This window comes from Helianthus annuus, chromosome 5 (genome assembly GCF_002127325.2).
Source record: "Helianthus annuus cultivar XRQ/B chromosome 5, HanXRQr2.0-SUNRISE, whole genome shotgun sequence".
NCBI classification, from domain to species: Eukaryota; Viridiplantae; Streptophyta; class Magnoliopsida; order Asterales; family Asteraceae; genus Helianthus; species Helianthus annuus.
The window spans coordinates 91,023,675-91,039,524 of record NC_035437.2 but is presented as its reverse complement, the minus strand read 5'-3'; the positions used below and the strand labels follow the sequence as shown (position 1 = coordinate 91,039,524).

Below are 15,850 nucleotides of genomic sequence, written 5' to 3'. Positions count from 1 at the left end.
ATGCAAATTATGTTGATCCTGATCCAGTCAATCATCAAAACTGGAGGAATGAAGAAGAAATGAAGGAAGCAACTTACGTTGATGAGCTTAAGACTCTTGAGGAGTTCAAAACCACCCGAAATGACTGGTTTGTCAAAGAAACAAGGAGGAGAGGCAAGAAGGTTACTCCTAAATCACAGGAGGGTGAGGGGTCTTCATCGCAGCCAAAGAAGAAACAAAAGAAAGTGGCAAAGTCGTAATTGGTTGATGAACCTGAGGTTGAAGAGCCGGCTGCAAATGTTGAAGAAGATCCATATGCTGATATTGATCAAGTGATGTTAAACGTTGATGATTTAGTGTCTGAGCAAGCAGTTAATGTAGAAGCTGAGAAAGAGAAGGTTCTTGATGATGTTGAAGGTGATGATGTCAATAAAAGTACAACAAGCTCCTCGAGTTCTTCTGATGATGAAATAGATGAGACTGAACGTTTAAGAAGAATTCAAGAAGCTACAGAGAAAGAGAAACAATTAAAGAAGAGGAAGAGAGAGGAGAAAGATGATGCTGCATACGTACCATCTCCTGAGCATGTTTCTAAATCACAATCACCTTCAAGCGGCAAAAAGAAAGCAGGTGCAAAGAAAAGGATTGTATCTCCGAAAATCAAGAAAGTTACTACAAAGATTACAAAGCCGAAGATTGTGTTGAAGAAGAAACCAGCCAAAGAATCCAGTAAACCATCAACTCCACCACCTGAACCTACACCAATACAATCACCACCACATCAAACACCTCCACGACAACAAACACCTCCACGACAACCAACACCTCCACAACAACCTTCACCACCAAAACAACCTACTCCACCCAGACAACCATCACCATTACATCTTTCACCACTACATCTCTCTCCACCACAACAACAAACCTTGCTCACATCTCAAGAAATATTTCAAACACCACCACTTACTCAAATTCAACTAACTCTTGGTTCTTCTGGCCACATAGGTCTTCACATTCCTCCGGATAATCTTGAAGATATTGGAGATTTTGGATTTGCAAACGATGAACAAGTTAAGAAGTTAGAGAAGAAGATGGATGACGTGTTGAATGAAAACAAAGTGTTAGCAACAGAAAGCAAGAAAGTTGCTGAACGGCAAAAGATTCTCGAAATGCGCGTGAAGAAATTAGAGTCTGACAAAAAGGCATTATTAAAGAAGATTGATACAGATCAGACTGAAATTGATTTTCTGAAAGTGCGAGTGGCTGAACTAGAAGAGGAAAAGGCTCGCGGAGATGAATAGAACAAATACTTCGAGATGAAAAACAAAGAGCTTGAGGCTGCAAAAGCATAGAAAGAGCACGATTTCTATATGTTGAACAAAGTTGTTGAGAATATGCTTGGAACATCGATTGAACAAAAGTTCGAAGAGATTCAAGTTGAAGAGCTTAGGGCAAAACGCCAAGCTGAGATTGACGAACAAATGAAAGATAAAGGTAAGGGTGCTGAAAGCAGTGTGGCAGTTGTTGAGAAATCAATTGTTCCATCCTTAGTGATTGAAAATCCAGTTCCTATATCTTCAGTATCAGCAATCTTCGAAGAACCTGTAACACTGGAAGATCTTGCTGCTAATGACGATGAAGAAGATGATGAGGAGGATGACGATGAAGAGGGTGATGAAGAAGAGGATGATGACGATGATGAGAAAGTCTTTTCGGCTAGCAGTCATAGTTCTGATAATGACGATGACGATGCTCAAGGTGGTATGGGAATTAAAGTAACTGAAGCTTCTAATGAAAGAACTGTTGATGATTTGCTGAATGATTCTGTGAATGAAGAGTCAGGGGGAGCTGAAGGAAAGGGGGAGTCTGGTGATGCTCAAAATGTTGAACATATTGAAAAGTTAGTTTTGAGATTGGATACTACTAGGGAAGAAGGTGAACACTTTCACATGTATACATTGGAAAAGATTAAAGAAATGACACGTATGGTGGATCCTGATTTCAAATTTGATTTTGAGGAAGAATTAAATGCATTCGACATCAATCACCAACCAGAATACGGGTATAAGTATGTAGAGGATGCTGACATGTACGACAGGGTTGAGGTTGAGGATTGCACAGATCATGAGAATGTAAGTGAAGATACTTCTCAGTGTCCTACGCTGATGGAGTTCTTTACTGAAGAGAATAGAGATGAGTTAAGAAGGAAAGTAGCTGAAATCTTAAAAGACAAAAAATTCGATGGCACTCCGAAGGATATGCAAAAAGAAGAACGGCAAAAGTGGTTTAAAGACAGTCACGAGAGAAAATTCAAAAGGTCGTTGAAGTTCTATCAGAGGGATCGAAGCATTTCACTTGGTGACATCATTAGCTGGGGTTTCCTACCTCATGTTAATGCCTATGCGATGAGAAGGGAGTTTGGAGTGCAATACTTTGAACGTCTATATGATATAATGTCATTACCATGGTGGGATGTTGAGGAGCTGTCGAAACTAAGAAATTTAGAGTATCTAGTACGCAAGAATGACGTTGCAATGTGGGGGTACATAAAGTTTGAATCGTTGAAGGATTTTAGACACTGGAAGCCGCATTACCCAAAGAGAGTGCAGAGGGTAGATCCGGTAACAGGGGTTGAAGAAACTATCCTTTATGTTAAAAAGCCGAAGACGATGAAAAATATACCAGTGCCAAAGATGGAGCAGGATTTCTATAAAGGCTTTTTGGGCTGGGTATACAGTTGCATCTCGACTGAGGCTATCATTACTTATCGAGCAGGAAGTGAAATAAGAGTTATAAATGTTTATGACCCGATGTGGTTAGTCAATTGTTCAGCCAAGGATATTGAATGTCTATTCATCAACAAGATCCATTTTCAGTCTGAAGATCGTGAGCAAGCTATGCAGTTCCAACAAGTTGTGTCTATTTGTTTTCAGAAAGGCATTAATTCTGAAAATAAATGGGACTCTAAATGGTGGAAGCTTGAAGAAAAGGAAAGAAAGAAAGCTGAGCGTGAACGCAAGAAGCTAGAAGCAAACATAGGATAATGGATGAGGCAACAGGCCGAAGAGGATAAGAGAAAGAAGAAAGAGAATAACAGAGTGAGGAACTTCCTTAGGAAGAAGCCAAAGTCTAGAGAAGAAACGTTCAAGTCACTCTGAAGACCCGAAGACAAGACTAAAGACTCCGGCTGTATCCAAGGGGGAGTTTGTTGGTGCACGAATGTCTAAAGCCTACGTCTTAGTCTTAGTCAAGCTTGTATAGGGTCTAGGGGTCAAATATGTAAGTTTTGTATAGTATAGGGGTTGAAAATGTAACTTTATGCTTTAATGTTCAGATTCCGCTCCAAATGACATTGTGTCATTAGGAGTGAAATCACAAGCTAGTGATTCCGCCCGAAATGACACAATGTCATTTGGAGCGGAATCAGCCCCCTATATATAGTGTTTGTGTTTTCTCATTTTGCATCTGAATGTTGACCGTGTAGCCGAACTGCTGCCGAATTTTTCTGAGAAATATTAATAAGAAAACGTGTTTAAAGTGATCTGCATTCTATTTCTACTCCATTCTACTTTGATTCAAGCTGTTTGTGTATTTCCGCTGCATAAACAGTGGTGTTTAGCTCTGATTGACTCAATTGATCATCAATAACGATCCTACAATGAATGGTTGCATAAAGTTTGGATTTTTGTTATGAATTTATGATATTTATGGATTTATGGATTTATTTATGTATTGTAGGCGATTTGAGTATTAGCTAGATATGTATGCATACTTGATTGTGTTTGAGTATTGTTTATTGCTTTACATAATTCTTGGTGACGATCTCTATCACATAATAGAGTTGTGTTAGGTTCTAGATTTTGGTGAGTGTCTATATCATATAATAAATCGTGAATCTTTAGGGATGAATACGTAATAGACCTTAAAAGCAATATTCGGTAATCTTATAAAATCAAGTGTTCTACTAACCCTCAATAGCTGATAGGTGCGAGGTTATTGTTAGGTCTAAGCGATTAAACCATAAGGTGGGTCCTTCTTAGGAAGTAAACCTATTAGCTGCTGTCTAACAAGTCTAGTTAAGAACCCAAATTTATCCTTGAATTAAGTCCCGAAACGGAGAGGGTCTTGTAGGGTACTTTCATAAATCATTAGAGGTCTTGAAAAGGAGTCTAATTTACCGGTGAATATAACAGCCTTTAGGGTACCCTAATGTACTCTTGAGAAGGGTTAGGAGGCTTAGTTGGTAACTCGAGAGGTTTAGAATCTTACGATCACGGTCCATAATAATCAATCTTCAAATAAAATCCATAACTAAAAACAACCAAGGTTCGAGTCTAGGTAGTATTTCCACCGTCTGAGTAAAAGCCCGAAGTAATTTGTTCTAGTTAAATTAGTTAATTAATTTAGTTTAATTGGTTTCTTAGGATTTTTTAGAACCCCCCCCCCCAATCAAACAAACAAAATAGTTCAGTCTGTGTTAGTCTAGTCTAAATAGAGTCATTTACGTAATTCGATAGAGTCTCGTGGGTTCGATATCCGGACTTACAGTAGCTATACTAGAGTCGATCGGTACACTTGCCGGTTAGTAGTTTAGTGTGTCTTAGTGAGTCTAGAGTATTACTTAGAGTCTAGAATTAGGTTAATTTAGTTAATTTTATTAAACTACTTTTCAGCACATCAAAACACAAGCCCATCTTCATTCTTGACAAAACCAAACTCTTTGATCTTCTGGTCAAAATGAAGATTGCAGCTACGAGACGCTTGCTTGAGTCCATAAATGGACTTATTGGGTTTGCACACCTTAGTTGGATATTTAGGATCGGCGAAACCTTTAGGCCGAACCATATAGACATCTTCAGAGAGATGTCTATTAAGAAAGGCAGTTTTGATATCCATTTGCCATATTTCGTAATCACAGTACCCAATTATGGCAAGTAATATCCCGATTGATTTAATCATAACAACGGGCGAGAAGGTCTCATCATAGTCAATACTTCGAGTTTGACTGAAACCCTTCGCAACTAGCCGTGCTTTATAGGTGTGTATATTTCCATGCATATCAGTTTTTCTCTTGAAAATCCATTTGCTCCCTACTGCCCGAGATTCGGGGGTAGCTCAACCAAGTCCCATACTTGATTGTCATGCATAGATTGCATCTCGACATTCATGGCTTCTTGCCATTTCTCAGATTCCGGATCTAAGATTGTAGATTTGTAGTTAGCAGGTTCGTCATTAGACTCAGCTACTAATAAGACTTCGGAACCTTTTAGATACCGTAGATATCTATTAGATTCTTTGCAAATTCTACTACTTCTACGAATGCTTGTATTTATGTCTGATTCATACTATTTGTTGATCAGACGGTCCGACTATATTAGTGGTTGTTTGTGGTTCTCGAATTTCTTCAAGATCAACCACAATGGTTCGGGTTCCTCGATTAAGAGCTCTTCCTCGAGAAAGTGTCCCTTCCGTTTGATGGAAATCACATTTGCATCAGGATTGTAGAAATAATATCCGCTTCTTTTATAGTATCCGACGAAAACAACCTTTTCGCCTCGAGGATCGAGCTTATCATCAGAATCATTTGTGATGTATGCATCATATCCCCATACTCTAAGGTATTCCAAATCAGGTTTACGCCCATGCCATATCTCATATGGCGGTTTTGTTTACCTTTTAGTCGGAGTCAAATTGACAATGCGGGTAGCGGTCATAAAAGCATGATCCAAAAGGAGTGAGGCAAGTTAGTTCTATACATCATCGATCGAACCATATCAAGTAAAGTTCGATTTCACCTTTCACTCACGCCATTAAGTTGGGGTGTGCCAGGTGGAGAGGGTTGTGAAACTATTCTACACTCTTTCAGATGATTGAGAAAATCAAAGCTGAGGTATTCACCATCTCGATCTGATCGAAGTACTTTTATCTTTCTATCAAGTTGGTTTTTAGTCATGGTTTCTAGTCATGGTTCTGAAAGGGCCATATACATCATGTGAATGAGTTCTTAGAAGACCATTGATCTGTTCACCAACAACCGTGAAGGGGTGCTTTGTGAGTTTGCCAGCTAAGCAAGATTCGCAATCATCGAAGGAGTCCTGTCTAGTGGATTCAAGAAACCCCTCGGACTGGAGCCATTTTATGCATGCCTTACTTATGTGGCCAAGTCTGCAATGCCATAAATATGTTTCATTTATGCCAGCTTTGTTACATTTAGAAAGATGATATATGTTATTACTTGTTTGAACATCAATCTCATAAATACCATTTCGAGGTTTAGCCTCAAAATAAAAGACATCATTCAAGTAGGCTAAAATAGAAAAACCATTAAAACGTACTTGAATCCTTGTTCAAACAGTGAAGAAACTGAAATAATGTTTCTGGTCAAACCAGGTGCATATAAACAGTTATTTAAAGTAACTACAAGGCCGAGGGACATGAAAAACAAATGTTCCAGTTGTCAGAACTGGAACTCTCATTACCAACTATGAGTTCCATGTGGCCTTGTTTCAGTTTTTTCCACTTTTCATGCTCTTGCAGGACAATAATGATGTGGTAACCACATCCGGTATCAAATACCCATGTGTTGCTAGAAATAGTGAAAAGTTCGATAACATAAATGAGAATATCAGAAGAAGTGCCAATGTTATTGGCCTTGTTCATCCTCAGCTTGGCTAGATACTGTGGGTAGTTTCCTTTCAAATGCCCCATTTGGTTGCATTCAAAGCACTGACGCTCCTAGGAGGGTGTGGTTTTGCAACATGCTTGTTGTTAGTGGCATTTCTGGCAGCAACAACAACTTTTCTCTTACCTTTGCTCTTATGTTTCCTTTTCTTGTTATTGGGCTTCTTAACACCACTAGACTTGACCATTAGAACTTGGTTGGTTTTGTGGAATAACCAAGTTTGCTCATTTGGTCAATGTATCCTTCCGTCTTTAGCACATGAGTACTGATACATGATCCTTCCAGCATTTTACAACTTATGAGTTGTTTCATGGTGTCTGTCACACCCCCAAAATCCCACCTGCGGAGTACTACCGCTTGGAGGCGTGACTGACCAGGATCCAGCCACCAATCATACTGAACAAGCATATAAGTAATTATAAAAGTTTAACCAATACGATTGGTGTTCCAAAACCAATAAGTTTAAGTTGCAAGCGGAAGCATAAGTTTAAAGTTATAACATAAGTTCAAAAGTTTCCAAGTTTAATATAGTACGCAGCAATCCCTGTCCCACAACGATCCTCCTCCATGCAAGCTCCCACTGAGTACCTATGTCACACCCCCAAAATCCCACCTGCGGAGTACTACCGCTTGGAGGCGTGACTGACCAGGATCCAGCCACCAATCATACTGAACAAGCATATAAGTAATTATAAAAGTTTAACCAATACGATTGGTGTTCCAAAACCAATAAGTTTAAGTTGCAAGCGGAAGCATAAGTTTAAAGTTATAACATAAGTTCAAAAGTTTCCAAGTTTAATATAGTACGCAGCAATCCCTGTCCCACAACGATCCTCCTCCATGCAAGCTCCCACTGAGTACCTATGGTCCTGCAAAGCATGTAGTAACGAGTCAACAACTAGTTGAGTGAGTTCACGGGTGGGCGTTCGTTTTAGTTATTTCGAAAACAGTTTACTTTAGCTGGCATCCTGCCGTGGGGGTTACCCCATAGTTTAAAACGTGACAAGTTCATTCCCAGTTACTCCGGCACTCCGGCCGTGGGGGCTACCCCATGTAGTTATCAGGCATTTCGGCCGTGGGGGCTACCCCATGCGTACGCTAGACTCGTTACCATATCGACTGCTGACTGTAGTCATGTTTATGTGCCCTGAAAACATCAATGTCTATCATCATTGACGTGCCCCAGATCCATTAGTTCACGCCCGTCCTCTGCGGCACGGTGTGAGGCTTGTCAGACCTAAATAGCGCTATCTAACTAATGACCCGCTCGCCATTGGCCCGGCGATTAGTCGATACAAAAAGGAGGGACTTCGTGATAGAGTTTTAGTCTAGTACGTTTATCCGTCCATCCGGACGAGGAATCACATTCCTGAACCACTGACGTCCTACCCAAGGAGGACGAGGAACCCACGTTCCTTAACCCCGTTCCCAACCCAGGGAATCCCATGCTTTGGAGAGGGTGTGAACTCACCTTGGTTTGCTCGGCAGTTAATCACAGAAAGTCAATCAAGTCGCAAGTAGTCAATAACGTCCTAACACGGATATTACTTATAATCAGATTCAAACCAGTAATGCACGTATGTTTAACACGTATGGCAAACACGTTTAACAGTTCACAGTATCCTTTATCAACAGTAGCACATACGGTTCACAAGTTCAGCCCAACTACTTAGGCCCAAACACGTAAAAGCAGTTAACACAGAAGCCCATCAGTCTGGCCCATTAACTAAGGCCCAAAAGTGTGGTCTCGAGTCGCAACCGGACTCGCAAGCATGGTCTCGAGTCATGCTGTGTGTTGATCATGGATGGTTGCGAGTCGCAACCGGTGTCGCAACCATGGTTTCGGTTCATCATGCTGAGGTCTCGAGTCGCAACGGGACTCGTAACCTATGGTTTCGGCTTGTCCTGCTATGGTTGCGAGTCGCAACCGCGTGGTCTCGAGTCATCACGCTGTGGTTGCGAGTCGCAACCGGGTGATTGCGAGTCGGTAGCAGTCGTTTTCATGTTCACGTGTTGATGCAGATGTAGTCAGATTAATGGTACAATATAATCAGGCCCAAATCAGGAAACAACCAATAGCATTCCACTAACAGTTTTCCTAATCAGGCTATTAGTCAAAGGTGGATCAAAATCACAAGGGTTTTCAATCTTCAACTATCATTCAAAGTGTTCTTCAAATATTCAAACCCATATTCATCAAGTATTCAACCTTTATTCAAACAAAACTATGAACAACCATCAAGATACAATTTACTAGCATGCATCCTAACATGACAAACATACTCCTTAGCCGATTTCATGACATATGTAAACCGATTTCATGAATCATCAAATCTAATAGTTTAAACTCTCTTTAACACATGAACACATTCCAACACTAAACTTTTTAACACACATAAAACATCATCTCATTCATGCATCTATTTAAGTACAATCATAACATGAACATACTATCACTAAGCATTCAACAATAATCATCAAGAACACTAACAATAAACATCATCTCATGCATTTTATCATTTAGCATGACTAACATAAATCCATAAACATTAAAAGCACTAACCGGTTAATGAAGTGTGTGTGTGTGCCGATCCGAAGTTCCAAACCCGAGAGTTCTTGTGTTAACCGATTGGATCCGAGAGTCTTGGAGGTGTGTTTGTGTGCTAGAGTTCTAGTGGGAGAGAAGATAGAAGTGTGTGTGTGTGTTCTTGTTTCAACAAATGACAAAAAATGGCTAAGGGTGGTATATATATAGTCAAGTTCCAAGTGTTGCACCCTTAATGGGTTTCGGGTGGGGTTTACGGCCCAATGGCCCAACCGGCCAAAGGTTCTCGGCCCAAAGGCCCATTCGGTCACTATTCACTCGAGACCTCATGGTCTCGAGTCGGGTTCTTTGTTTTCGGGTTGGGTTCTCGGTTCACTTATAACACGTACAAATATATATAATGCACACATAATAAGGCACATATCACATAAAGGTTCACATTATCATTAAGTTTAATCAGTTAACTAGTCACATAACGTACAAGCAAGTCACAACGAAAGGTTCTAAATTTCGAGTTGTCACATCATCCCCAAGTTGAAAGAAATTTCGTCCCGAAATTTGATGGCACTCACTGAGGAAGCTAGTCAAGTTGTAAGGTTTTCCCGGTTATCCTGGGGTGTCACATCCACCCCCCGTTGATCTGGAATTTCGTCCCGAAATTCCGTAGCTTCAGCCTCAGTAGCGTTTGTACTGTTCTCAAACAGTTGGGGATACTTTTGTTTCATCCGATCTTCGCGCTCCCAGGTAAACTCTGGGCCGCGACGTGAGTTCCAACGAACTCGAACAAGAGGTATTCTAGTGCTCTTGAGGACCTTAACATCCCGGTCCGTGATTTCGACAGGTTCTTCGACGAATTTCAACTGTTCGTCGATCGTGAGTTCCTTCAGAGGAACTACGTGCGTCTCATCTGACAGACACTTCTTCAGATTTGACACATGGAAAACGTTGTGAACTGCACCGAGTTCTGCTGGTAATCTCAGTCTGTAGGCCACCTTGCCTATTTTCTCAAGGATTTCGAAAGGTCCAACGTATCGTGGGTTGAGTTTGCCGCGTTTACCAAAACGAACCACACCCTTCCAGGGTGAAACTTTGAGTAAAACCCGCTCCCCAACCTGGAGCTCAAGTGGTTTCCTGCCCTTATCGGCGTAGGCCTTTTGACGGTCACGAGCGGCCGCCATGCGTTGTCGTATTTGAGCAATCCGCTCAGTAGTGTCTACCACATGTTCTGGACCAGTGATCTGACTATCCCCCACCTCTGCCCAACAGAGAGGTGACCGGCATTTACGTCCGTACAATGCCTCGAACGGAGCAGCTTTAATGCTGGTGTGGTAGCTGTTATTGTATGAAAATTCCACAAGTGGCAGATGCCTTTCCCAGCTGTTGCCAAAGTCGATTACACATGCACGAAGCATGTCTTCTAGGGTTTGAATAGTGCGCTCGGACTGCCCGTCCGTCTGCGGGTGATACGCTGTGCTCATATCAAGACGTGAGCCAAAAGACTTATGCATTGCCTGCCACAGTTCCGAAGTAAAACGTGCATCTCGATCAGAGATGATAGAGGTGGGCACCCCGTGCCTCGAAACAACTTCCTTGAGGTATATCTCCGCCAGAGTGGAGAATTTATCTGTCTCTTTGATTGCCAAGAAGTGTGCGGATTTCGTGAGTCGATCCACGATTACCCAGATAGTATCGTTTCCGCGCTGTGATCTAGGTAGGCCAGTAACGAAATCCATGGAAATTTGCTCCCATTTCCATTGTGGTATCTCTGGTTGTTGGAGTAGGCCTGAGGGTTTCTGATATTCCGTCTTGACTCGCGCACAAGTCAAACACTTGCTGACGTAAGTTGCTATGTGGGCCTTCATGCTAGGCCACCAATACGTAGTTTTAATGTCGTGGTACATCTTATTCGAACCAGGGTGTACCGAGTAGCGAGATTTGTGCGCTTCATCCATCACAAGTTCTCGTAAGTCGCCATAGTGCGGGACCCAAATGCGTCCTGTTACATAATAAGCACCGTCTTCCTTCTGTTCTAAACGTTGCCTCGACCCGCGTAGAGCTTCAGCTCTAACATTTTCTGGTTTCAGTGCTTCTATCTGAGCAGCTCGTATCTGCGAAGGTAGACTAGAATGGATCGTGAGTTGTAAAGCTCTTACGCGCTTAGGCGTAGTGTCCTTTCGACTGAGGGCGTCTGCCACAACATTGGCCTTGCCCGGGTGGTACCTGATAGAGCACTCGTAGTCATTCAGCAGCTCGACCCATCGTCGCTGCCTCATATTCAGTTCCTTCTGCTTGAATATGTGTTCTAAACTCCTGTGGTCAGTGTAGATGGCGCACTTGGTTCCGTATAGGTAATGCCGCCATAACTTAAGTGCGAAAACAACAGCTCCCAGCTCTAAATCATGCGTAGTGTAGTTCTTCTCGTGAACTTTGAGTTGTCGTGAGGCGTAAGCTATGACTTTATCTCGTTGCATCAATACACAACCAAGACCCTGAATTGATGCATCACAGTAAACCACAAAATCATCTGTGCCCTCTGGCAGTGAAAGGATAGGTGCACTACAAAGTCTATCCTTTAGATGCTGAAAAGCTAACTCTTGTGCATTTCCCCAATGATAAACAACGCCTTTCTGCGTTAGCAAGGTGAGAGGCTGCGCGATCTTAGAAAAATCCTTAATGAATCTCCTGTAATAACCTGCCAATCCCAAAAATTGGCGAATTTCCTTTGGTGTGCGGGGCGCAGGCCAGTTCTTAATAGATTCCACTTTGGATGGATCAACGTGAATCCCATCCTTGTTCACCACATGCCCTAGGAAATGGACCTCTCGAAGCCAGAAGTCGCATTTCGAGAACTTTGCGTAAAGCTGTTCCTTCCGAAGGAGTTCCAAAATAAGTCGTAGATGCTGTTCGTGTTCCTCTTTACTCTTAGAATAAATCAGGATGTCGTCGATGAAGACTATAACAAACTTGTCCAGGTACGGTTTGCACACTCGATTCATCAAATCCATAAAAACTGCCGGTGCGTTCGTCAGCCCAAACGGCATGACCAAAAACTCATAGTGCCCATATCGAGTCCTAAAGGCCGTTTTAGAGACATCCTCTTCTCGAACTCTCAGCTGGTGATATCCCGATCTCAGATCGATCTTTGAGTAGTAGCTCGACCCCTGCAACTGGTCGAACAAGTCGTCAATACGCGGTAGAGGATAACGATTCTTCACAGTCACCTTGTTGAGTTCTCGATAGTCAATACACATTCTGAAGGTACCATCCTTCTTTTTCACAAATAGTACTGGAGCTCCCCAAGGCGATGAGCTAGGACGAATAAAACCCTTATCCAAGAGTTCTTGTAGTTGCGTGGAGAGTTCTTCCAATTCTGATGGCGCTAAACGATAAGGTGCACGGGCTACAGGCGCGGCTCCAGGAGCTAAATCAATCTGAAACTCGACTTGGCGATGGGGCGGAAGACCAGGTAATTCCTCAGGGAATACCTCAGGATAGTCGCGTACAACCGGAAAATCTTCTAGCTTCTTCTCCTTTTCTGTGGTGTCAGTAACTAGAGCCAAAATCGCAGTGTGGCCCTTTCGTAAGCATTTCTGGGCCTTAAGAAGAGAGATGATGTTCTCAACAGCACTTCTCTTGTCACCACGAATCATGAGAGGTTCACTACCTAAACCAGGAATACGAACGATCTTCTCGTTGCAAAGAATCTCTGCTCGGTGTTGGGACAACCAATCCATCCCAATGACAACGTCGAAACTACCCAGAACAATAGGAATAAGATCAATAGAGAAGGTCTGGTTAGCGAGAATAAGCTGGCAACCGTTGACTACATGTGAGGCTTCCAAACTCTTACCATTAGCTAGCTCTACAGTGTGCTTGTCGCTCAGGGGTGTAGGAATACGCTTAAGCATCTTACTAACTTCTAGTGACACATAGCTAGTATCGGCACCCGAATCAAATAAGATTGTAACATAAAAGTCGTCGAGAAGGAACTTACCCGTCACCACGTTGGGATCATTCCTTGCTTCACCTTGACCAATCACGAACACTCGTCCCCTAGCACCATTGTTGTTGTTATTCCCATTGTTACCATTCCCCTGATTGTTGTTGTTGTTGTTCTGGTTCAGTTGGGGACAATCTTTTTTGAAATGACCTTCAGCTCCACACTGAAAGCACCCGTTGTTGTTACCCTGCTGCTGTCGCTGGTTCTGCTGAGGTTGCTGACGATTCTGATTGACGGGGTATGCGCTCCTGCAATCCTTTGCAACATGACCAGGCTTGTTGCACCGATGACAGTTGCCCCTGGTGCATGGTCCACTGTGGTGTAGGTTGCAACGATTGCACTTGGGGTGATTTCCTTTGTACCCACCATGACTTTGACCACCAGACGATTGCTGACTGGGGCTCTTGTGATCGTCCGTCTTTCTCTGCTGAGACTGAGTTTGCACTGAAGTTGAACCCCTGCTTGAAGTTCCATCCCATTTCCGTTTATCCCCACTAGAAGCACCAGAAGTAGTTGCAGCACCTATACGCTTCGGTAACTTGTTCTGCTCCACCGCCTGATCAGTGAGACGGTGAGCCAACTGTACAACCTGCTGGATAGTAGTCAAGTTTGCTGAAGTCACATGACTTTGGATCTCTGGCACCAAGCCCTTGAGATAGAGTTCAATTCGCTTGTAGGGAGGATCCACCATAGTAGGACACAACAAGGCAAGCTCATGCGATCTCTTAGTGTATGCCTCAATCTCTGACCCCGACATCTTGAGATTGTAGAACTCATCTTCTAGCTTGTGAATGTCGTCACGACTGCAGTATTCCTCCCTGATCATTTCCTTGAAAGTTTCCCATGGGGTGGCGTTGGCAGCAACCAACCCTAACATCTGCACTTGAGCATTCCACCACGTGAGAGCCAAACCCTCGAGAGTACCAGTAGCATACTTCACCCTGCGCGCTTCAGGGCATTCACACATTTCGAACACGGACTCCAGTTTCTCAAACCAGTGTAGGAGACCTACTGCTCCTTCAGTGCCGCTAAAAGTTGTGGGTCGACAGTCCATAAAAGTCTTAAAAGTGCACACCGGTGCCTGAGCATACTGACCTAAGGTAGGTGAAAGAAAGATAGAGTTTAACACAAAGGTTGGTTCACGAGAGTAGGATCCAAATGATCCTAGAACAATTTCGGACTGCAGGATATACCTCCTGCGTGTGCAGCTGCGAGCGCTGCGGCAACTCGTTCGTTGATCAAAGCCGTCAACTGGGCTTGTGTCATGTTAACGCGTCCAGACATGGTTCTTCATAACAAGAGTAATACGTGTGAGAGAGGTTCGCGAAAGCACGATAGTAGGACAGAGTAAGCACGCACGTGTTCATACAACAGTAGTTATACTAATCAAGCATACCATGAGCAATGTACTATGTAACCAACAAGTAGGCAATATACACACATCATATTACCTAGAATGTCGAGCCTTGCATGAGGAGCGAAGTGTCGTTGTGGACCGTTGAGCACTAAACCGGTTATAGTCTGGTTTTAACAAAAACGTTTCTCCTTTATTAAAACCAAGTTCACTATAACCAATGGCTCTGATACCAATCTGTCACACCCCCAAAATCTCTCCTGCGGAGTACTACCGCTTGGAGGCGTGACTGACCAGGATCCAGCCACCAATCATACTGAACAAGCATATAAGTAATTATAAAAGTTTAACCAATACGATTGGTGTTCCAAAACCAATAAGTTTAAGTTGCAAGCGGAAGCATAAGTTTAAAGTTATAACATAAGTTCAAAAGTTTCCAAGTTTAATATAGTACGCAGCAATCCCTGTCCCACAACGATCCTCCTCCATGCAAGCTCCCACTGAGTACCTATGGTCCTGCAAAGCATGTAGTAACGAGTCAACAACTAGTTGAGTGAGTTCACGGGTGGGCGTTCGTTTTAGTTATTTCGAAAACAGTTTACTTTAGCTGGCATCCTGCCGTGGGGGTTACCCCATAGTTTAAAACGTGACAAGTTCATTCCCAGTTACTCCGGCACTCCGGCCGTGGGGGCTACCCCATGTAGTTATCAGGCATTTCGGCCGTGGGGGCTACCCCATGCGTACGCTAGACTCGTTACCATATCGACTGCTGACTGTAGTCATGTTTATGTGCCCTGAAAACATCAATGTCTATCATCATTGACGTGCCCCAGATCCATTAGTTCACGCCCGTCCTCTGCGGCACGGTGTGAGGCTTGTCAGACCTAAATAGCGCTATCTAACTAATGACCCGCTCGCCATTGGCCCGGCGATTAGTCGATACAAAAAGGAGGGACTTCGTGATAGAGTTTTAGTCTAGTACGTTTATCCGTCCATCCGGACGAGGAATCACATTCCTGAACCACTGACGTCCTACCCAAGGAGGACGAGGAACCCACGTTCCTTAACCCGTTAAATCCCGGGTTGAACTCACCTTGGTTGCTCCAAACCCAAAATAATCACCTTATAATGCTTATGTTTAACACGTATGGGTAACAGTTGTATATAACAGTCACCGGTTAAAAGGCTCAGGCCCATAACTAGAGTCACCGGAGCAAAAGTCAATCATGGAAGTCGCAAGTAGTCACATAACGTACAAGCAAGTCACAACGAAAGGTTCTAAATTTCGAG

The 15,850-nt window shown here is 42.9% G+C and overlaps 1 protein-coding gene across 1 annotated transcript; it reads left to right on the top strand.

The window, feature by feature from the left end:
- Positions 1 to 314: 314 nt before the first annotated feature.
- On the top strand, positions 315 to 1,280 carry LOC110943132 (max-binding protein MNT-like). The gene has a single exon (XM_022184888.1). It carries the CDS (start codon positions 315 to 317, stop codon positions 1,278 to 1,280), a length of 966 nt encoding a protein of 321 aa, XP_022040580.1.
- Positions 1,281 to 15,850: the final 14,570 nt, after the last annotated feature.